The 24,397-nt window shown below is 44.7% G+C and overlaps 1 protein-coding gene across 1 annotated transcript; it reads right to left on the bottom strand.

Annotated features, from left to right (window-relative positions):
* Window positions 1-408: 408 nt before the first annotated feature.
* On the bottom strand, window positions 409-20,337 carry LOC139571047 (inorganic pyrophosphatase-like). The gene is made up of 11 exons (XM_071393529.1): window positions 19,897-20,337; window positions 19,029-19,093; window positions 6,714-6,767; window positions 5,674-5,793; window positions 5,299-5,385; window positions 4,824-4,950; window positions 4,355-4,482; window positions 1,939-2,024; window positions 1,590-1,665; window positions 1,364-1,403; window positions 409-757 (listed from the first exon to the last, which is right to left on the bottom strand). Exons 1-11 carry the CDS (start codon window positions 19,955-19,957, stop codon window positions 726-728), a joined length of 876 nt encoding a protein of 291 aa, XP_071249630.1. The 5' UTR covers window positions 19,958-20,337; the 3' UTR covers window positions 409-725.
* Window positions 20,338-24,397: the final 4,060 nt, after the last annotated feature.

Here is a 24,397-nt window from a genome sequence, read left to right as displayed (position 1 = left end):
CGAATAGCAATTTATAGCACCACTACTATGCAGAGAATGTCCCATAGGGCGGCGCACAATTTGCCCCAGCGTCGTCCGGATTAGGGGAGGATTTGGCCGTCATTGTAAATAAGAATTTGTTCTTAACTGACTTGCCTAGTTAAATAAAGGTAAAAAGTTTTAAATAAAATGACAATTCCTGCGCGCCTTGGTATAGAAAATGACCGCTAGATGGCAGTAGAACACAACATACAAACGTGCATTTTCCACAGTACAGTATTCGACTGTTCTAGCAAAGGGTAACCAAATCAGCCCTCATCTACATGTCAGCTGGGTAACAGAGTACAACTTCCTACAAAATAATGTCAGACAAAATCAAATTTAAAGTTATTACAATTTTTTCCATTATCCAACAAAACGATCATAGTATTTTTGTTTTACAGATAAAGCTTTATTAAAGGAATTACGACCCCATACAGTACATGAGTAGCTAGCTATAGGAAGCACACTACCAGTACTATCTGTTCGACAGCACATCTCCAATGAGACATTTGTTAAATAACAGTAACAACACATTTCCTCAGACATTATTTCACTATTTTTGTCCCATCTTCTCTTATCTTCAGAGTATGGAGAAGAGAGTCTATTCTTTCGCAGCCACACCCCCAACTGTCATTAAGTCTATGATCTTCAAGTACACTTGCTAAACAGGTGAGACACTGGTCCATTGAGTCTTCGACTTAAAGTTACTCCTTCTCATAGTAGAACCATTTATCCACTGGAAATAGAAAATCACATGATTAGATGTGTACAGAGCAAGTAAAGTTTTTCTTGCAACCTTTCGGTTACTAGTCCAACGCTCTAACCACTAGGCTACCTGCCACCCCAGTGAATTCACATAAATCCATTGGGTCAATTCCATTTCAATTCAAGAAATAAACTGAAATTCCAATTTTCCCCACTGACAAAAAATGTAATTGGAATCCTAGCTTACTTCCTGAATAGCAATGGAATTGACCGTCATAAAATAAAATACGTGTGTACAACCATGCAGTCCTTTCCTATCATTCCAGGTTGGTCATAAAGTGGCCATAAAGAGTTGGAGGTTTACAATATGTCAAATAAATATCTGAGTCAAGGCAGGATCCAATACGTAAATATATGATCATAGCAAGGATCATTCTTAACTATGGGAGTTATTTAATTTTTGTTGATTCATTTAGATCCGTTTTTATTATATGTTCAAGCAAATAGGCAGAATCAACCAAATAACAATTGCATTATCAGCACCCGTCCAACACATTTTCACGATATTCAATAAAACAAAGTACATTCAGAGTACGTTTCACAATCTTGAGGTAAAAAATATTTTAAAGAGACATACCTGAGCAGGGGATAGGATCTTCGGTTCCACAAGGGGTTGTCTAAAAAAAATCCAAACATAAATAAATAAACATAATTGGATGGTCTGATTGAGCAATTTATAAATGTATATGCTAGACATGTTTGTCCACAGCAGAGGCATGTAGGAGCACAGCACATAAAGGAGACGGGTCTGACCCGACCCTGAAGTTCTAGAAACTAGCCATAGAGAAGCAGAAGGTACTGACCCCTTCTATGACAGCCTTGGCCTCGTCTGTTGAGCAGCAGAAGGGGCTGTCGTCAGCTGACACACACGTGTTTTTACTGCAGGATTGGAGAAAAAGGTCACATCAGTCAGGTATTCATTAATTTTGTATTCAGATTCAAACAAGTTCTTGCTTGTTGCTTTAGTTCTTCAAAAGTAAGGTCTAATTTCACAAATTAAGTGGCGGGGCTTACATGTTGGAATTACGGATTGGGCCTTTAAAGATTGATCTAATTTACAGTAATGATTTTAAGATGATGGGACTGTAACAAATGCCAGTTTTAGAGATATTTTACTGTACGAGGATTGCAAATCGTGTATGCTCTCCTCACCAGTTGAGTCCTCCAGAGTTGGTCTTCTGAGAGATAAGTGCCTTCCAGAAGCCATGGGTGCTCTTGATTGTCTCAATGGCAAATTCCTGAGAAGGGGAAACACAGAGTTGAGGCTGTTGTAGGGCAAGGAAACATCCAGTTTGGGGTGATTTTCCGGACACAGATTAAGCCTACTCCTGGAAAATGCAAACTCAATGGAGAATCCCAAATGTGAGTGCATTTTAGTCCAGGATAGTCTTCCTCTATGTCCGTGAAACCAGCACTTCGCATTTCTGTATTTTAGCTGAACCGATCACTTTAAAACAAGCCTGTATTGAACTTCATTGGACACTGTATATTGTAAAAAGGTTATCGCATCCTCAGGGACATACTATGTTACAACAGGATAATACAACCTTATGGGTCTTGCTAAATAAATGTCAGTTCTTGTGCAACAAACTGAATTTGCCTCTATCTGGCGGACGCAATTTAGCCTTGGTACCAGACTTTACTTGCATTCAACAACGCAACATTTAACAAGGCTATTGCAGAAAGACTGACATTCAGGCTAAACGACTATCCATGAACAGTTGAAGTCGGAAGTTTACATACACTTAGGTTGGAGTCATTACAACTCCTTTTTCAACCACTACACACATTTCTTGTTAACAGAACGTTAGTTTTGGCAAGTCAGTTAGGACATCTACTTTGTGCATGACAAGTAATTTTTCCAACAATTGTTTACAGACAGATTATTTCACTTATAATTCACTGTATCACAATTCCAGTGGGTCAGAAGTTTACATACAACAAGTTGACTGTGCCTTTAAACAGCTTGGAAAATTCCAGAAAATTATGTCATGGTTTTAGAAGCTTCTGATAGGCTAATTGACATCATTTGAGTCAATTGGAGGTGTACCTATGGATGTATTTCAAGGCCTACCTTCAAACTCAGTGCCTCTGCTTGAAATCATGGGAAAATCAAAAGAACTCAGCCAAGACCTCAGAAAATTAATTGTAGACCTCCACAAGTCTGGTTCATCCTTGGGAGCCATTTCCAAACGCCTGAAGGTACCACTTTCATCTGTACAAACAATAGTACGCAAGTATAAACACCATGGGACCACGCAGCCGTCATACCGCTCAGGAAGGAGACGCATTCTGTCTCCTAGAGATGAACGTACTTTGGTGCGAAAAGTGCAAATCAATCCCAGAACAACAGCAAACGACCTTATGAAGATGCTGGAGGAAACAGGTACAAAAGTATCTATATCCACAGTAAAACAAATCCTATATCGATATAACCTAAAAGGCCGCTCAGCAAGGAAGAAGCCACTGTTCCAAAACCGCCATAAAAAAGCCAGACTACGGTTTGCAACTGCACATGGGGACGAAGATCGTACTTTTTGGAGAAATGTCCTCTGGTCTGATGAAACAAAAATAGAACTGTGTGGTCATAATGACCATCGTTATGTTTGGAGAAAAAAGTGGGATGCTTGCAAGCCGAAGAACATCATCCCAACCGTGAAGCACGGGGGTGGCAGCATCATGTTGTGGGGGTGCTTTGCTGCAGGAGGGACTGGTGCACTTCACAAAATAGATGGCATCATGAGGGAGGAAAATTACGTGGATATATTGAAGCAACATCTCAAGACATTAGTCAGGAAGTTAAAGCTTGGTCGCAAATGGGTCTTACAAATGGACAATGACGCCAAGCATACTTGCAAAATGGCTTAAGGACAACAAAGTCAAGGTATTGGAGTGGCCATCACAAAGCCCTGACCTCAAGCCTATAGAAAATTTGTGGGCAGAACTGAAAAAGCGTGTGCGAGCAAGGAGGCCTACAAACCTGACTCAGTTACACCAGCTCTGTCAGGAGGAATGGGCCAAAATTCACCCAATTTATTGTGGGAAGCTTGTGGAAGGCTACCCAAAACGTTTGACCGAAGTTAAACAATTTAAAGGCAATGCTACCAAATACTAATTGAGTGTATGTAAACTTCTGACCCACTGGGAATGTGATGAAAGAAATAAAAGCTGAAATAAATCCCTCTACTGTTATTCTGACATTTCACATTCTTAAAATAAAGTGGTGATCCTAACTGACCTAAGACAGGGAATCTTTACTAGGATTAAATGTCAGGAATTGTGAAAAACTGAGTTTAAATGTATTTAGCTAAGGTGTATGTAAACCTCCTGACTTCAACTGTATCTAGATTGAAAAAGCTGTTTTAGATGAGGGTGGATGTGGTACAAGGTAAATAGATAAATGAAAAGTATGTTGATGAGGATGGATGTAGCTACTGTAATAAGGCTGTGACAACTTCAAGGCTACAATACCTTGCCAAATACTACAGAAACAGGAGATGAGCCATTCCGTCTCGGGCTAAAAGTTTACAGAACACAAACTCCTGTGTATGGGGTACAAGATGGATACCTTGTCTTTGAACTCTCCGTTGAAGGCAAACTGGTTCTCTGGTTTCCCATCTGGTACCTTGTACCTCCTGAACCAGTCCACGGTGGCCTCCAAGTAACCTGGCTTCAGCCTCTGGATGTCACCGATGTCTGAGGTACACAAGATAGGGTGACAGGTGAGGGAAAAGGAGTGGGGGGATGACTTGTGGCAATAGGAGTAGACACACATGCACGCAGCCACACACACCTACATTTGGGAAAACATAGATTTATTGCATTCTTCACTTGCAGATGACTGTGGCAATAGGAATACACACACACACTTGGGGGGGGGGGGGGGGGGAATTGTTCAATCACTGCATTCTTCACTTGAGCAATCATATTACAATACTACTATATGCAGTGACTGGGCTAAATGGGCACTTTTAAGGAATGGCCTGTTATATTAGGGATTCTCTGTTTAGTCCACATCTAGCTCCTCCAATGCTTACTGTTCAGGTCCTTAGCTTCAGGGTCCTCCACGTTGATGGCTATGACCTTCCAGTCCGTCTCCCCCTCGTCGATCATGGCCAAAACCCCCAGTACCTTCACCTTGATCACCTCCCCACGCAAACACACCTGGAGGAGGAGGCAGATTCATGATCAGTACAGCATAGAAAAGTAAGATATTGGTCACTTTCAATGATGGTCAGAAAGCAGATCACATGCTGAAGGAAAGTGCATTTCATCACGCAACCATAAACAAATCTCATAACACAACATCTGTACAGGCAGCTGATGTAACAAACCCAGCTAAATTGTCGGGCATACTTTCTCGAAATTGGACACCTTGCTTAGGTGACAAAAAGCTGCTTTGAATGACACCTTAAGCATGTAGGAATGGCAGAGATTGAATGGAAGAAACAATATCAAGATCTTAAAAACGGCTCCAAAGGTTAATAGTAGTTAGAGGATAAAGTGCTGTACCTTGGTACCGATTTCACAGACGTCGATGGGGTCGTTGTCACCACAGCAGTCAGTGTCTTCATCTTTGTGCCCGGGATCCTCCCAAGTCTACCAAGAAAGAGAAATGTCACAGTCAAAAGAGATTGTGATATTTAGTTCATATGACAGAGAACTAGGCAATCATGGCCATTTCATCTCTAGGTGATCAATGAATTGAGTTGAACATGTAGCGTGGGTCTGCTTCTACAAACGTATTAGTCTGCATTGTAACATGTTTGAATGCAGAAACAGTGACACACTACAAAGATTATGTTGGAATGCCAAAAGTCTTGTAAATGTACAGTCGCAAGCCTGTACTTGCATTTATGACCATTTGCAGTTTGGTGACTGTCTGACCTGAGGTATTGCTCCATAGTTCCAGATGTAGCCTTTGTGGGGGAAAACATTGGCGACGTAACGCAGGTTCCCCTTCTTCACATCCTGCTTGATCGGGTTCAGGGGGTCTTTGGTTGCAATCTGGAAGTAGAAAAGTCAAACATTATTGAATTATCTCTTGTGTCTTATTTTGCTTGACTAGCCAGAGAATCTTGTTTCTTATGGTCCGAGAGTCTTTAGGTGCCTTTTGGCAAACTCCAAGCAGGCTGCCTTTTCCTGAGGAGTGGCTTCCGTCTGGTCACTCTACCATAAAGGCCTGATTGGTGGAGTGCTGCAGAGATGGTTGTCTCCCATCTCCACAGAGGAACTCTAGAGCTCTGTCAGAGTGACCATCGGGTTCTTAGTCACTTAGACCCTTCTCCCCCGATTGCTCAGTTTGGCCGGGCAGCCAGCTCTAGGAAGTCTTGGTGGTTCCAAACTTCTTCCATTTAAGAATGATGGAGGCCACTGTGTTCTTGGGGACCTTTAATGCTGCAGAAATGTTTTGGTACCCTTCCCCAGATCTGTGCCTCGACATAATCCTGTCTCGCAGATCTACGGACAATTCCTTCGACATCATGGCTTGGTTTTTGCTCTGACATGCACTGTCAACTGTGGGACTTTATATAGACAGGTGTGTGCCTTTCCAAATCATGTCCAATCAATTGAATTTACCACAGGTGGACTCTAATCAAGTGGTAGAAAGATCTCAAGGATGATCAATGGAAACAGGATGCACCGGAGATCAATTTCGAGTCTCATAGCAAAGGGTCTGAAAACTTATGCAAATAAGGTACCTGTTTTTTCTTTTTAATACATTTGCAAAACATTCTAAAAACCTGTTTTCGCATTGCCATTATGGGGTATTGTGTGTAGATTGATGAGGAAAAACATTTGATCAATATTAGAATAAGGCTGTAACATATCAAAATGTGGAAAAAGTGAAGGGGTCTGAATACTTTCCGAAGGCACTGTATGTATTGTTTTTAACTGGTTAATAAAATCAATCAAGGTGAACCTACCTCCATCTTTGCATTTGTCCATCTTGGTACTTCAACAACCACGTGGAAAATGTTCTGAAAGAGAAGAAAGCAATGACTCATACTTCATTAGTAGTAAACAAAGGTGTTTGTTCGCTGTTGGCTGAGCTCCCCACTTGTGCCATCAAACCCCTGCAACTCATCCAGAACCCTGCAGACCGCTTGGTGTTCAACCTTCAAGTTCTCCCATGTCACCCCCCTCCTCCACACACTCCACGGGCTTCCAGACAAAGTTTGCATCCACTACAAGACCATGGTACTTGCCAACAGAGCAGCAAGAGGAACTGCCCCTCCCTACCTTCAGGCTATGCTCAAACCCTACACCCCAACCCGAGCACTACGTTCTGCAACCTCTGGTCTCTTGGCCCTCTTGGCTCCCGCTCAGCCCAGTCCAAGCTCTTCCTTGTCCTGACACCCTAACGTTGGAACCAGCTTCCCCTTGAAGCTAGGACAGCAGAGTCCCTGTTCCTGCCCCTGCCCTGAAAACATCTGAAACCCTACCCCCCCCCCCAAAAAAAGCATTTTGTGAACTAACACTCACACTCCCCCCCCCCCCCCCCCCCCCCCTTACTAGTTAGTTCTGGCTTTGCGGGTAGCTACTTTGAGGGAAAAAAGTACTTAGTATGACTATGAAATGCGGTTGTCCCACCTAGCTAACTGTTTGTCGCTCTGAATAAGAGCATCTGCTATGTGACTAAAATGTGCACACGAACTGAGCATTAACAACCATGGACATTTTTTGGTTGTTACATTAACTTTTTAGTGATCAAGCAGAAGCGCTTATCCAGAACAACTTACAGTAGTGAGTGAATACATTTTCATACTCGTTTGTCACATATAATATCAATATACCCAGCAATAATTTATTTATGCCTATGGATATGTTGGAGGAAAGGAAAGGCCATCCAACTCTGATATATTACTCCAGAGAGATAAGACAATGATTAAAGAGTTCAGTGTTCGAGTGGTAAAGACCGTTGATTTGACAAACAGACTATGACCTTGCTAGCGGAACTCCTACTCTCCCACACGCATAGGTAACAAAAATGAATACATTACAAACAATTCCAACCAAGAATGCTATGGAGATACAATAACTCAATGACATCTTTAAAGGTGCAATATGCAGAAACCACTCTAGCATTTCCTGGTTGCTAAAATTCTAAGTGATAACGAATACAGTTGTTTGTGTCATTCGTTTCGGGAAAGTACTTGCATAATTGTGCACCCAACTCACTCAGGTGCTTCGCTATATCACATTTGACATTGTCCTTAAGCTTGAGTTCATTTGCACACAAAAAAAATCATACAATGATGGAAAGACCTGTGTGTTGTCCTTGTTAATGCAGACAGAGAAGAGCTCCAACTTCTTAATCATAGCCTCAATTTTGTCCCGCACATTGAATATAGTTGCAGAGAGTCCCTGTAATCCTAGATTCAGATCATTCTGGCGAGAAAAAACATAACCCAGATAAGCCAGTCGTGTGAGAAACTCGTCATCATGCAAGCGATCAGACAAGTGAAAATTATGGGTCAGTAAAGAACTTTAAGCTCGTCTCTCAATTCAAAAAAACGTGTCAATACTTTGCCCCTTGATAACCAGCGCACTTCTTCTGTATGTTGTAAAAGCGTTACATGGTCGCTGCCCACATCATTGCATCGTGCAGAAAATACACAAGAGTTCAGGGGCCTTGCTTTAACAATGTTAACCATTTTCACTGTAGTGTCCAAAGTGTATTTCAAGCTGTCAGGCATTCCCTTGGCAGCAAGAGCCTCTCGGTGGATGCTGCAGTGTACCCAAGTGGCGTCGGGAGCAACTGCTTGCACGCACGTTACCACTCCACTATGTCTCTGTCATGGCTTTTGCGCCATCAGTACAGATACCAACATGAGCAGCAGCTACGTTTGGCTACATATGGACCGTTAGTGGAATTCCCGCAAGAGAGTTACGGTTAATGTGATTGGATGTTCATTATTTGGAGGACCTGTTGTCCGGACTTCTGGCAGTCTCTATGGGGGTACCACAGGGTTCAATTCTCAGGCTGACTCTTTTCTCTGTATATATCAACGATGTCACTCTTGCTGCGGGTGATTCCCCGATCCACCTCTACGCAGACGACACCATTCTGTATACATCTGGCCCTTCTTTGGACACTGTGTTAACTAACCTCCAAACGAGCTTCAATGTCATACAACACTCCTTCCGTGGCCTCCAACTGCTCTTAAACGCTAGTACAACCAAATGCATGCTTTTCAACCGTTCGCTGCCCGCACCCGCCCGTCCGACTAGCATCATTACTCTGGACGGTTCTGTCCTAGAATATGTGGACAACTATAAATAACTAGGTGTCTGGCTAGACTGTAAACTCTCATTCCAGACTCATATCAAACATCTCCAATCCAAAATCAAATCTAGAATCGGCTTCCTATTTCACAACAAAGCATCCTTCACTCATGCTGCCAAACATACCCTCGTAAAACTGACTATCCTACCGATCCTTGACTTCGGGCGATGTCATCTACACAATAGCTTCCAATACTCTACTCAGCAAACTGGATGCAGTCTATCACAGTGCCATCGGTTTTGTTACCAAAACCCCTTATTCCACCCACCACTGCGACCTGTATGCTCTTGTCGGCTGGCCCTCGCTACATATTCGTCGCCAGACCCACTGGCTCCAGGTCATCTATAAATCTATGCTAGGTAAAGCTCTGCCTTAGCTCACTGGTCACGATAACACCCACCCATAACACGCACTCCAGCAGGTATATCTCACTGGTCATCCCCAAAGCCAGTACCTCATTTGGCCGCCTTTTCTTCCAGTTCTCTGCGGCCAGTGACTGGAACGAATTGCAAAAGTCGCTGATGCTGGAGACTTACATTTCCCTCACTAACTTTAAACATCAGCTATTTGAGCAGCTAACCGATCGCTGCAGATGTACATAGTCCATCTGTAAATAGCCCACCCAATCCACCTACCTCATCCCTATATTGTTTTTATTTACTTTTCTGCTCTTTTTCACACCAGTATGTCACAAAGGCGTGTATAAGTGGCAGAGGAAGTCAGGCGCAGGAGAGTCAAATTGAGTGTAGAATGGAGTACTTTAATTAAAGTCCTAGTAATCTGCTCCATAACACTCACGGAAAAAATATAAAACAAATCTGGGTACGAAGACCCGTCGCACACCTATACACAATTAACACAACACATGACAACGAACAATCTCTGACAAACACATGAAGGGAAACAGAGGGTTAAATACACAACAGGTAATGAATGGGATTGACAACAGGTGTGTGGGAAGACAAGACAAAACCAATGGAAAATGAAAAATGGATCGATGATGACTAGAAGACCGGTGAAGTCGACCGCCGAACACCGCCCGGACAAGGAGAGGCAACGACTTCGGCAGAAGTCGTGACATTACCCCCCCCCTGACGCGCGGCTCCAGCAGCGCGTCGACACCGGCCTCGGGGACGACCCGGAGGGCGAGGTGCAGGGCGATCCGGATGGAGGCGGTGGAATTCTTTTAACATAGAAGGATCTAAAACGTCCTCCACCGGAACCCAGCATCTCTCCTCCGGCCCGTACCCCTCCCAGTCCACGAGGTACTGAAGGCCCCTCGCCCGACGTCTCGAATCCAAAATGGATCGAATAGCGTACGCCGGGACCCCCTCGATGTCTAGAGGAGGCGGAGGAACTTCACGCACTTCAGCCTCCTGGAGCGGGCCAGCCACCACCGGCCTGAGGAGAGACACATGGAACGAGGGGTTAATACGGTAATTAATGGGCAGTTGTAATCTATAACATACCTCGTTCACTCTCCTCAGGACTTTAAACGGCCCCACAAACCGCGGACACAGCTTCCGGCAGAGCAGGCGGAGGGGCAGGTTTCGGGTCGAGAGCCAGACCCTGTCCCCTGGTACGAACACCGGGGCCTCACTGCGGCGACGGTCTGCGCCAATTTTCTGGCGCCTTATGGCACGCTGAAGGTGGACGTGGGCTGCCTCCCAAGTTTCCTCAGCGTGCCGAAACCAATTGTCCACCGCAGGAGCTTCGGTCTGACTCTGATGCCAAGGAGCCAGAACCGGCTGATACCCTAATACACATTGAAAAGGGGTAAGGTTAGTGGAGGAGTGACGTAGCGAGTTCTGGGCTATCTCTGCCCAGGGCACGAACTTCGCCCACTCCCCTGGCCGGTCCTGGCAATAGGACCGCAGAAACCTGCCCACATCCTGGTTAACTCTCTCCACCTGCCCATTACTCTCGGGGTGAAAACCTGAGGTAAGACTAACCGAGATCCCCAGACGTTCCATGAACGCCTTCCAGACCCTTGACGTGAACTGGGGACCCCGATCAGACACTATATCCTCAGGCACCCCATAATGCCGGAAAACATGTGTAAACAGAGCCTCCGCAGTTTGTAAGGCCGTAGGGAGACCGGGCAAAGGGAGAAGACGACAGGACTTAGAGAACCGATCCACAACGACCAGGATCGTGGTGTAACCCTGTGAAGGTGGAAGATCAGTCACAAAATCCACTGACAGGTGCGACCACGGCCGTTGAGGAACGGGTAAAGGTAAAAGCTTACCTCTAGGCAGGTGTCTGGGAGCCTTGCACTGGGCGCACACCGAACAGGAGGAAACATAAATCCTCACGTCCTTAGCTAAAGTGGGCCACCAGTACCTCCCATCAAGACAGCGCATCGTCCGACCTATCCCAGGATGACCAGAGGAGGGTGATGTGTGAGCCCAATAGATCAATCGGTCGCGGACAGCAGACGGAACGTACAGACGACCAGCTGGACACTCAGGAGGAGAGGGCTCTGCACGTGACGCCCGCTCAATGTCCGCGTCCAGCTCCCACACTACTGGCGCCACCAAACACGACTCTGGGAGTATGGGAGTGGGATCCATGGGTCGCTCCTCTGTGTCATACAGCCGAGACAATGCGTCTGCCTTGACGTTCTGGGAGCCTGGTCTGTAAGTAAGCGTAAACACAAAACGAGTGAAAAACATGGCCCACCTTGCCTGGCGAGGATTTAGTCTCTTCGCCTGCCGGATGTACTCCAGATTGCGGTGGTCAGTCCAGATGAGAAAAGGGTGATTAGCCCCCTCAAGCCAATGCCTCCACACCTTCAAGGCTTTTACGACAGCTAACAGCTCTCGGTCCCCCACATCATAGTTACGCTCCGCCGGGCTGAGCTTCTTCGAAAAGAAAGCACAGGGGCGAAGCTTCGGTGGCACACCCGAACGCTGAGAGAGCACTGCTCCTATCCCAGCTTCGGATGCGTCCACCTCTACTATGAATGGCAAAGAGGGATCCGGATGAGCCAACACAGGCGCCGAGGTAAACAGAGCCTTCAGTTTACCAAAAGCCCTATTCGCCTCGGCCGACCACTGCAAGCGCACCGGTCCCCCCTTTAGCAGTGAGGTAATGGGAGCTGCAACCTGACCAAAACCCCGGATAAATCTCCGGTAGTAATTGGCAAACCCTAAAAAACGCTGCACCTCCTTTACCGTGGTTGGAGTCGGCCAATTACGCACGGCTGTAATGCGATCGCTCTCCATTTCCACTCCTGAAGTGGAAATCTGATGCCCTAGGAAGGAGATAGATTGTTGGAAGAACAAGCATTTCTCAGCCTTGACATATAAATCATGCTCCAACAGGCGACCAAGCACCCTGCGCACCAAGGACACATGCTCAGCGCGTGTAGCAGAGTATATCAAAATATCATCGATATACACCACTACACCCTGCCCATTCAGGTCCCTGAAGATCTCATCTACAAACGATTGGAAGACTGATGGAGCATTCATCAACCCATATGGCATGACCAGGTACTCATAATGACCTGAGGTGGTGCTAAATGCCGTCTTCCACTCATCCCCCTTCCTAATACGCACCAGATTGTACGCACTCCTGAGATCCAATTTTGTGAAGAAGCGGGCCCCGCGCATTGACTCCATTACTGTATTAATCAAAGGTAGCGGGTAACTATATTTTACCGTGATTTTATTAAGGTCTCGATAATCAATGCACGGGCGTAAACCGCCATCCTTCTTCTTCACAAAAAAGAAACTCGAAGAGGCGGGTGAAATGGATGGCTGAATGAACCCCTGACGCAGGGATTCAGAGATATAATTATTCATAGCCACTGTCTCCGCTTGCGACAGAGGATACACATGACTCCTGGGATATGCAGCGTCTACCAGGAGATCTATCGCACAATCCCCCTGTCGATGGGGTGGTAATTGAGTCGCCTTCTTTTTACAGAAGGCGAGTGCCAAATCGGCATATTCTGGGGGAATGCGCACGGTGGAAACCTGGTCTGGACTTTCCACCGTAGTAGCACCAACGGAAACCCCTACACACCTACCTGAGCACTCTCGCGACCACCCCGTGAGAGCCCTCTGTGGCCAAGAAACAGTGGGGTTATGAGTAGTTAACCAGGGTAGGCCTAACACCACAGAATACGCAGGAGAATCAATAAGGAAAAGACTAATCTTCTCCTTGTGACCCCCCTGCGTTATCATAGACAAAGGTGCAGTGACCTCCCTGATAAACCCTGACCCTATTGGTCGACTATCTAAGGCATGAATAGGGAAAGGCATATCCACAGAAACAATAGGAATCCCTAAACTATAAGCTAAATTTTTATTAATGAAATTCCCAGCCGCGCCTGAATCTACTAGCGCCTTATACTGGGAATGCAGGGAAAAATCCGGAAAGGTGACAGAGACAAACATAAGTGCAGCAGAGGGCTCTGGATGAGTATGGTGCCTACTCACCTGGGGTGATGCCAGAGTGCCCTGCCTGCCTTCTCTATTCCCAGAGGAACCAACCCGGCACCGATCAGCAGTGTGATCTCTGCGATCATAGATGGTGCTCGAGCGGGTACCCCCTCCGGTCTCCCTGCGCACCATCCCTCCCAATTCCATAGGTTCGGGAGAGAGAGTGCGGGAGGATGGAACAACCAGACCCCGATCTAGACGTCCCCGAGTAGCCAGCATGTTGTCCAGCCTGATGGACATATCCACCAGTTGGTCGAAGTTGAGGGTGGTGTCTCTACAGGCCAGCTCCCGACGGACGTCCTCGCGTAGACTACAACGGTAGTGGTCGATCAGGGCCCTGTCGCTCCATCCAGCGCCGGCAGCCAAAGTCCTAAACTCCAACGCGAACTCCTGAGCACTCCTCTTCCCCTGCCTCAGATGATAGAGGAGCTCACCTGCTGCTCTGCCTTCGGATGGGTGGTCGAATACCTTCCGGAAATGGCAGATGAGCTCCTCAAAATGGTCCAACGCCTTATCCACTCCACACACAGCGTTGGCCCACTCCAGGGCTTTCCCGGTAAGGCAGGAGATGAGGGCGAAGCTTTTCTCACGGTCTGTTGGTACTGGAGAGACCGTGGCCAGATACAAGTTCAGTTTTAGGAGAAAACCCTGGCAGCTGGCAGTATCTCCATTGTATCCTGTGGGTAGGGATAACTGGATCCTGTTCTGTTCCGGAGGGGAAAAAACGTTCGAAGGAATTCCAGGAGGTGGTGGAGGTACTGGACACGCTCCCTGTCTCTCCAAGCGATCCATACTCTGGATAATACGATCCATGGCAGCGCACAGACTGTCAATCTCCGCCGCGTGTTCCAGGACGCGTTCCTCAACCTCCATTAGTGAAGTGCCTCCTCCTGCTGACTTCATTTTTTAGGTCAGAGATTCTGTCACAAAGGCGTGTATAAGTGGCAGAGGAAGTCAGGCGCAGGAGAGTCAAATTGAGTGTAGAATGGAGTACTTTAATTAAAGTCCTAGTAATCTGCTCCATAACACTCACGGAAAAAATATAAAACAAATCTGGGTACGAAGACCCGTCGCACACCTATACACAATTAACACAACACATGACAACGAACAATCTCTGACAAACACATGAAGGGAAACAGAGGGTTAAATACACAACAGGTAATGAATGGGATTGACAACAGGTGTGTGGGAAGACAAGACAAAACCAATGGAAAATGAAAAATGGATCGATGATGACTAGAAGACCGGTGAAGTCGACCGCCGAACACCGCCCGGACAAGGAGAGGCAACGACTTCGGCAGAAGTCGTGACACAGTATCACTACTTGCACATCATCTGCTCATCTATCACTACAGTGTTAATCTGCTAAATTGTAATTACTTTGCTACTATGGCCTATTTATTGCCTTACCTCCTCACGCCATTTGCACACACTGTATATAGACTTTCTTTTTTTTCTATTGTGTTATTGACTGTACGCTTGTTTATTCCATTGTTTTATTCGTTGTTTGTGTCGCACTGCTTTGCTTTATCTTGGCACGGTCGCAGTTGTAAATGAGAACTTGTTCTCAACTAGCTTACCTGGTTAAATAAAGGTGAAATAAAATAAACAATTTGACTTGGCTACCTGTATTTGACATTGTGTTGTTATTTCGCTGAACACTAGATGGCTTCATTTTATTTTTGGCAGTGAAACGAGGCTACTCAGGCGAGAAAACCTCACCCAAATGTATAGCCCTGTTGGAAAATATAAATGGAATCACATTTTTATTTGGCGTACCCCCGTACCCAGTTTGGGAATACCTGGTGTAGAGAATCACTGTACCATCTAAACTGCTGTGAAATATATTTTCATTGTATTTTCAGCTGTTTGAAGCTGGTGGAGAAGGGGGTAGCTGCATCCCAATATGGTAATTGGTGTATGGGCGGGTGGGTGTGTCGAAAGGAAAGTAGTGGGTGTATCGAGACCGCTCTGCTATAGGTTAGACGGTTTTGATTGAGCTGTTGTTTTTTGTGGTGAATGACTTCAGGATTTTTGGTGTCGGCTCCGACTTCTGTAGGTAGAGTCGCAGGAGTTGACTCTTGCTCGACTCCCAAAACACGCAGAAACGAATGCGCACACTAGGAAGACATTTGTGATCAAGAGGACTGACATGAGCATGATGCTGCCCATTTGCCTATAAAAAGAGCTATTTTGTTTGAATATATAAATACTATTTAAGCAATATCTTATGGGATGATATATACAGATTACCAAGATACAATATAGCCCAGTGGTTCTAGGACCCCTGCCCTGGGAGTACTTGTCCTATCCACAGGGGGTACTTGAACTAATGAGACCGTAGGCCTACTGGTAAAATGTACATGAGGAGGACTTCAGGGGTACTCCGGGCAGAGCAAAATTCAGTTGGTGGTACAGTAACCCAAAAAAGTTGGGAACCACTGGTATAGCCTGTGCTCACGGTTCTGACCGTCTCTCTGCCTGCCCCGATCCGAACTCTCCCTCACCTGCTCTCCTTTCTGTTCGCTATGAAAAACTCTAGTATGTGTTTGGTTTTTGGTCTGTTACGTGTAGAATAGCTCAGCATACTCACTGATATCCCCTACTTTGGTGAACTTGCTCAAGACCTTGCAATCCAAGAAATTGCAAAATACAGCATTGCGATAGCCTATAGCCTACATCTTTTGATTACCAATGCACTGTTCTGAATGTCTGCCTGGTGGCCGACATGTCTGCCTATGCCCCTCCCATCCCTCGCTAGCTCAGTCTTTCTTTGCTGTGAAAGATGAGAGTTTGTGTTCTCCAAGTAGACCACGTAAAATAGTTCTCTGTTGCAAAAAATACAGAATCTTAAGAGTCGAGGAGTCGAAGCTTGACACCCAGAAATAGGAGTCGACGGGCAAGGAGTCAGGGATTTGATACTTTTGGAGTCGACTCCCCACCAGTAGTTCTCTCCCCAGGCAACTACTATATATTGAACTACCGTACCACGAGTCAGGACTTCTGTTTTTAAGTCTGAGGACGAGTCATATTTCACTGTTAGTTTCACACATAATGTATATTTTCTGTTATAAAACTGACGACTGTTTATTAGTTATTAAAATGATTGATGATGGGTGTACTTGTTTCATGCGTTGCATGTGTGTGCTTACTATGACTGTCACCATGATATTGGCTATTAGGTACTTGTCGAGCGGGAGCAAAGGGCACTGTGCCCCGGTGTTGTTACTGTATTATTGCTGTTCATGCCCTCCCCATTGAGTAGTTGACTATGTATGTATGTAATCAAGGTGACATCTAGATGGTTATCAATAGGGTTGAACTTTTTGGGGAATATTCAGAGGTGGAAACTTTGTGGGAATTCATGGAAATATATGCAAATGAATACCATTAAATGTAGATGTTTTTTGCATTGGATATATTTACCATATCATAATGGAGACAGAAACATAAACCTTTTACCTTATCATAACTAGACATAATTGCAAATGATTAAATCCTTCCAATAGAAGTCAAAAAAACAATTTAGTTATGAATTGAACTTTAATTAAATGAGTTGACTTTTCACATGGAATGATTTCATTGAACAACAAAAGAAAGGGAATATTGAATGATCACCAATGATCCATCACATCTCCCAAAAACGTTTTCAATATACATCTGTAAAATGATAGTCTAGAAACTAAAGCTTTGATTGTCTTCCTCTCAGGCGTCCATGTCTTCTCCCTGGACCTCCTCAATGTCCACCTCTTGAACATCAGACTCTGAGGCCTCATCTTCACTATCACTTTCCAACCTTGTTGAGGATGGCCCGTTGTCAGGCTCAAATTAGCCCGGATGGCCACCAATTTTTCAACCCTGCAGTTTCCTCTGCTTGGAGCGACAGTGAAGTGGTCAGGACAGTACGTATTTATTCTCTTACATCTGCAAGCAGAGTCTGAACATCAGACAGTATGGCATTGTCTCCCTCAATCTGTGCAATGGCTACTGCTATAGGTTTCAGGCTGCTTACCACTCTCCCAAAATATATAATCCAGGAGCATCCTCTTGATGGGGCTGTCCATATCGGCATTCTTCACATATGATTTGGCACAGTATTTGCAAATGTACACAGCTTTTCCTTCTACATTAGCTGCAGTGAAATGTCTCCACACATCAGAGTGCCCGTGGCATTTTCCTGTAAAGATTATTAAAAAATTGTAAATAAATAAAAAATACAATTCCATGTACAGATAAATAGTTAAGCAGTTAGATTAAACAACTCCTTTGTCAGATACATATTTTAAAACGAAACATGTATGGAAACAGGTGAATTAACACTCAGTTAGCAGGCTCAAGCAAGCTAAAACCCACATGGTAGCAAAAACTAACTAGCAGAAATTGTTAACAAGTTAGAAATGATATAACACACTTTGCTGTAGGCTATTTGCTAGTTAACAAAAAAGCATGTATGTCATAAAATATATTCACCCCACACAGTATTGTAATCAAAACTTACCAGAAAGCATGTAGTCCTTGGCTCAGACAGTGTAGTAGTGTGGGCTCAAAGCATCTCATTAGTGTGCAAGTCCTTGAGAATCAGCTGTACATGTGATGGAAGAATGCACTGTGCATGCAGAGGGTTGCAATTCCATTGAATTGGGGATAGTTTAAACAAAATATGCCACAAGACCTAGAATTGCCGTATGTGTATCCCACAAAAAAGGTTCAGTTATAAGCTAAACTTTTTGATGAATTTAAGCAAAATTCCCAGGCTTAAATTCCCATGGAAAATACCCGGAAACCCTTTGCAACCCTAGTTATCAATTTGAGTTATTTCTTGTGTACTCTGCTATCCTACTTGAAATAAAATTCCACGTAGCTACTGCCAGCGACACAATAATAATGTTACCCATTAGGAAGCACAACACCTAGCCGGCTTACTATCAACTCGTAGTGCAGCCCAATCAGCCACGCAAAACGGTCTTGAGTGGCAACAAATCTGCCCAAATAGCTGATTTGCTTTCCATACATCTATTCCTTTAACCCGGACGACGCTGGGCCAATTGTGCGCCACCCTATGGGACTCCCAATCACGGCCAGTTGTGATACAGCCTGGAATCAAACTAGGGTCTGTAGTGACGCCTCTAGCACTGGGATGCAGTGCCTTAGACAGCTGCACCACTTAATAAGTTTGCTAGAGCTGGTGTACAAAACCGAAAGTAAAAGATGCAAAAATGAAACTTAAGAATGAGAAGCATAGAAATAGAGAACATAAAAACAACATATACCACTTCTTAGATTTGCTTTCAATGAGAATGACATATCTACAACTCACATTTCTATGTGCATTTGTTCAGGTCACCCAAAAAGATTAATATTGCAGATTTAACCATGAGTCAAAAGTTAGACTAAGTGGGTATCTTTCTATAAAGAAGCGGTTGAATTGATATCCCATCTCCATTCAGTGTGTGTGTGATATGTAAATGGGGCGTTGTAGCAGGATAAAGGTAACATACCTGGCTCTCATCAGCATACATAGGTATGTCATGGAATGGGGAGACATACTTTCCATCAGCATTTTCTACAGAGAACAGACAACATACATCATGAGAATGGGAGAATATGAGTGACCTTTAAGTTTAGTGTGTGTAAATGTATGAATGTAAGTAAGAAAATCAACCACTTACACATGATATTCATGATGCAATTAACCCCCAGTGTAATGGTAATTAAATGCGCAATCATAAAGGCTGCACTGTACGCAACAAATTTGAAAGACTGCTACATCACATTTGAACAATAACACATTCAGGCTAACACTGGTTACATGAGAAACACCTTTTGTTTGACAGGTCTTAAAGCCTAGTCTTGATCTTAGAAACTGAAACTGGGCGTAACCCACACGTACAGTAGCTAAACTATGATTTATCGAGGTTACTGTTGTGGTATCCCAACAAGACCGGCTAACTAATATCAGAAATACCACAATGACAGGATATATTTAACACACTAAAAAAGCTGAATTGGATCTTGATACCGGTAAGTCAAATTCATGTCCAGCAAACCGGCAAAACTGGTCCATGCAATTGCTAGTTACCGTATGTCTGCTCAACTAAAATGGGGAGCAAAGGTCAAAGCGCTGATGCATGCATATACTCAACGATCCTAACTAGGTGCAAATACCTGTGAAATCTACACTTGAACTTGACATTAGGAGTATAAAACCAACGCGAAATTAATGAATAAGTGACACGTGGGAGGTGGGGCCCGATCCCACTAGTAAGCCGGCAAATCCACAATGGACTCGATCCTTGCCGTATTATAGCTAGCTATTAACTAAGCTAACTTAAGCTATATTTCCATTAAAAAGAGGACCACACTTACTGAAAAACAAACGATAGCTCAAAGTATTGGGTTTTCCCCTCTCTTCGACTGTGAAGCTCATGTTTAGTCTGTGGTGGGCCGAGGATGCAGTGATGGCTAGTGCACTGAGTGTTCCAAAGAAGTTCACCTAGAACTGTATTGCACATGCGCATTTCTAGACAGAAAGCTTAGAAAGTGTGCTGCAACTGCGCATAATGAATAATCATAAACGCATGATGGCGAGTTCACGGGCTATCAAAATTCAGAACCTCCGAGTTAAAATAAACCTAGTTATTTGCTTTGAGCTTTCTATTGGTTGATTCTGATACCTTTCAAGTGGGAAACGTGGGTATTATCTTTCTACAACGAGTTTCCCATTCGGAAACGTCTGCGTTTTCTATTTCTGAATAGCACATCTGAGTTGCCTATTAACGCAGCATCACAAACAAAATGTTATGCTGTGTTCTTAACCGAGTGGGAAGGTGGTATTTACCACATACGACTGTGAAAAATCCACTTAAATGCCCCTCCAACTGGTAATTACTAGTGGGAAACTCGTCTATTATCCCTGATGCTGCGTTCAAGACAACTCGGAAGTCAGAAACTCTGTGATTTGCAATCTCTTGGAAAGTATCAATGAACCACTTGGAAAGTATCAATGAACCATTAGGAAGCTCTACACAAAAAAAACGATATGCAAACTTTAACTGAGGTTCCCGAGTTGCCACACTCAAAACGTTACCTTTATTTAACTAGGCAAGTCAGTTAATTAAGAACAAATTCTTATTTACAATGACGGCCTACACCGGCCAAACCCGGGACGATGCTGGGCCAATTGCTCGCAGCCCTATGGGACTCCCAATCACAGCCAGGTTGTGATACAGCCTGGAATCGAACCAGGATGTCTGTAGTGACACCTCAAGCACTGAGATGCAGTGCCTTACACCGCTGCGCCACTCAGGAGCCCCTATGTCCGACATCAGTGCGTTCAAGACAACTGGGAACTCGGGGAAAAAAATATGGAAAAATAATTTTGACCGGTCATCCAACTCAGAATTTCAAGTCAGAAACTCGGGCATCTTTCTAGAACTCGAGTTCCAGGTTATCTTGAAAGCCCCACAACTTCTCCCACATGTTGACCGCTGACATCATCTTCTAAGGAAATTAATTAAATATTTTATTTTATTTGTCCCATGCTTCGTAAATAACAGGTGTAGACTAACAGTGAAAGGCTTAGTTACATGCCCTTCCCAACAATGCAGAGAGAAAAATATAGAATAATAGTTAAACGAGGAATACATACACAATGAGTAACGATAACACAGAGTTTCTAAACCCAGAGGTGCAACATCGCAAGACATCTGGAAATGCTTGCGAAGCAGACCAAACAGACCAGGCCAGGATCAAATCAAATCAAATTTGATTGGCCACACACACATGGTTCAAATCAACAACAAAAAATGGTCACTTGCGCCGAATACAACAGGTGTAGACCTTACAGTGAAATGCTTACTTACAAGCCCCTAACCAACAATGCAGTTTAAAAATACAAATAAGAAAAATAAATATTAAAGAAACAAGTAATTAAAGAACAGCGGTAAAATAACAAAGCAAAACTATATACAGGGGGTACCGGTACCGAGTCAATGTGCGGGGGTACCGGTTAGTCGAGGTAATTAAGGTAATATGTACATGTAGGTAGAGTTATTAAAGTGACTATGCATAGATATTAACAGAGAGTAGCAGCGGAGTAAAATGGGAGGGGGCAATGCAAATAGTCTGGGTAGCCATTTGATTAGATGTTCAGAAGTCTTATGGCTTAGGGGTAGAAGCTGTTTAGAAGCCTCTTGGACCTAGACTTGCCGTGCGGTAGTAGAGAGAACAGTCTATGACCAGGGTGGCTGGAGTCTTTGACAATTTTTAGGGCCTTCCTCTGACACCGCCTGGTATAGAGGTCCTGGATGGCAGGAAGCATGGCTCCAGTGATGTACTGGGCTGTACGCACTATCCTCTGTTGTGCCATGTGGTCGGAGGCCAAGCAGTTGCCATACCAGGCAGTGATGCAACAAGTCAGGATGCTCTTGATGGTGCAGCTTTAGAACCTATTGAGGATCTGAGGACCCATGCCAAATATTTTCAGTCTCCTGAGGGGCAATAGGTTTTGTTGTGCCCTCTTCACGACTGTCTTGGTGTGCTTAGACAATGTCAGTTTGTCGTGATGTGGACACCAAGGAACTGGAAGCTCTCAACCTGCTCCACTACAGCCCCGTCGATGAGAAGGGGGGCATGCTCAGTCCTCCTTTTCCTGTAGTCCACAATCATCTCCTTTGTCTTGATCACGTTGAGGGAGAGGTTGTTGTCCTGGCACCACACGGCCAGGTCTCTGACCTCCTCCCTATAGGCTGTCTCGTCATTGATCAGGCCTACAACTGTTGTGTCGTCAGCAAACTTAATGACAGTGTTGGAGTCGTGACTGGCCGTGCAGTTATGGGTGAACAGGGAGTCCAGGAGGGGACTGAGCACGCACCCCTGAGGGACCTCTGTGTTGAGGATCGGCATGACGGATGTGTTATTACCTAACCTTACCACCTGGGGGCAGCCCGTCAGGAAGTCCAGGATCCAGTTGCAGAGGGAGGTGTTTAGGCCCAGGGTGCTTAGCTTATTGATGAGCTTTGAGGGCACTATGGTGTTGAACGCTGAACTGTAGTCAATGAATAGCATTCTCACATAGGTGTTCCTTTTGTCCAGGTGGGAAAGGGCAGTGTGGAGTGCAATAGAGATTGCATCATCTGTGGATCTGTTAGGGTGGTATGCAAATTGGAGTGGGTCTAGAGTTTTTGGGATAATGCTGTTGATGTGAGCCATGATCAGCCTTTCAAAGCATGGCTGCAGACGTGAGTGCTACGGGTCGGTAGTCATTTAGGCAGGTTACCTTAGTGTTCTTGGGCACAAGGACTGTGGTGGTCTGCTTGAAACATGTTGGTATTACAGACTCAGACAGGGAGAGGTTGAAAATGTCAGTGAAGACACTTACCAGTTGGTCAGCGCATCCCGGTAATCCGTCTGGCCCTGTGAATGTTGACCTGTTTAAAGGTCTTCTCACATCTACGGAGAGCGTGATCGCACGATCGTCCAGAACAGCTGATGCTCTTATGCATGTTTCAGTGTTACTTGCCTCGAAGCAAGCATAGAAGTAATTTAGCTCGTCTGGTTGGCTCGTGTCACTGGGCAGCTAGCAGCTGTGCTTCCCTTTGTAGTCTAAGAGTTTGCAAGCCTTGCCACATCTGACGAGCATCAGAGCCGGTGTAGTACGAGTCGATCTTAGTCCTGTATTGATACTTTGCCTGTTTGATGCTTTGTCGAAGGGTATAGCGAGATTTCTTACAAGCTTCCGGGTTAGAGTCCGCCTCTTTGAAAGCGGCAGCTCTACCTTTTAGCTCAGTGCGAATGTAATCCATGGCTTCTGGTTGGGGTATGTACGTACAGTCACTGTGGGGACGACGTCCTCGATGCACTTATTGATGAAGCCAGTGACCTATGTGGCGTACTCAATGCCATCGGAAGAATCCCAGAAAATATTCCAGTCTGTGCTAGCAAAACAGTCCTGTAGTTTAGCATCTGCTTCATCTGACCACTTTTTTATAGACCGAGTCACTGGTGCTTCCTGCTTTAATTTTTGCTTGTAAACAGGAATCAGGAGGATAGAATCATGGTCAGATTTGCCAAATGGAGGTCGAGCTTTGTACGCGTCGCTGTGTGTGGAGAGGTCTAGGGTGGTCTAGAGGTCTAGGGTGGTCTGGAGTTTTTTTTCCCTCTGGTTGCACATTTAACATGCTGATAGAAATTTGGTAAAAACAGATTTAAGTTTCCCTGCATTAAAGTCCCCGGCCCCTAGGAGCGCCGCATCTGGATGAACGTTTTCCTGTTGTAGCGGCTTTCGTCGTTAGGTGGAAGAGAGGAGGACCAAATTGCAGCGTGGTACGTTTCCATATTTATTGGAAACACTTAACAACATGAACAAAACAATAAACAGAAATGAAACTAACGACGCTACAGACCTGAACATGTGAACATAGAGACATCGAACGCAACGAACAGGAACAATCACCCACAAACAAACAGTGAGAACAGCCTACCTAAATATGGTTCCCAATCAGAGACAACGTAAAACACCTGCCCCTGATTGAGAACCATATCAGGCTAGTTGACAACCCTAAACCAAACATAGAAACACATAACATAGAATGCCCACCCAGCTCACGTCCTGACCAACTAAACAAGACTGAACAAAGGAAATAAGGTTAGGAACGTGACACCTGTTTGCTTATGGCGGAATGAGTGCGGTCTTAGTGCCAGCATCGGTCTGTTGTGGTATGTAGACAGCTATGAAAAATACAGATGAAAACTCTCTAGGTAGATAGTGTGGTCTACAGCTTATCATGAGATACTCTACCTCAGGTGAGCAAAACCTTGAGACTTCCTTAGATTTTGTGCACAAGCTGTTTTCTTACAAATATACATA

The sequence above is a fragment of the Salvelinus alpinus genome, chromosome 3 (assembly GCF_045679555.1).
Source record: "Salvelinus alpinus chromosome 3, SLU_Salpinus.1, whole genome shotgun sequence".
Lineage (NCBI taxonomy): Eukaryota > Metazoa > Chordata > Actinopteri > Salmoniformes > Salmonidae > Salvelinus > Salvelinus alpinus.
The sequence above is the reverse complement of the archived record's forward strand: the minus strand, read 5'-3'. Positions and strand labels throughout refer to the sequence as shown.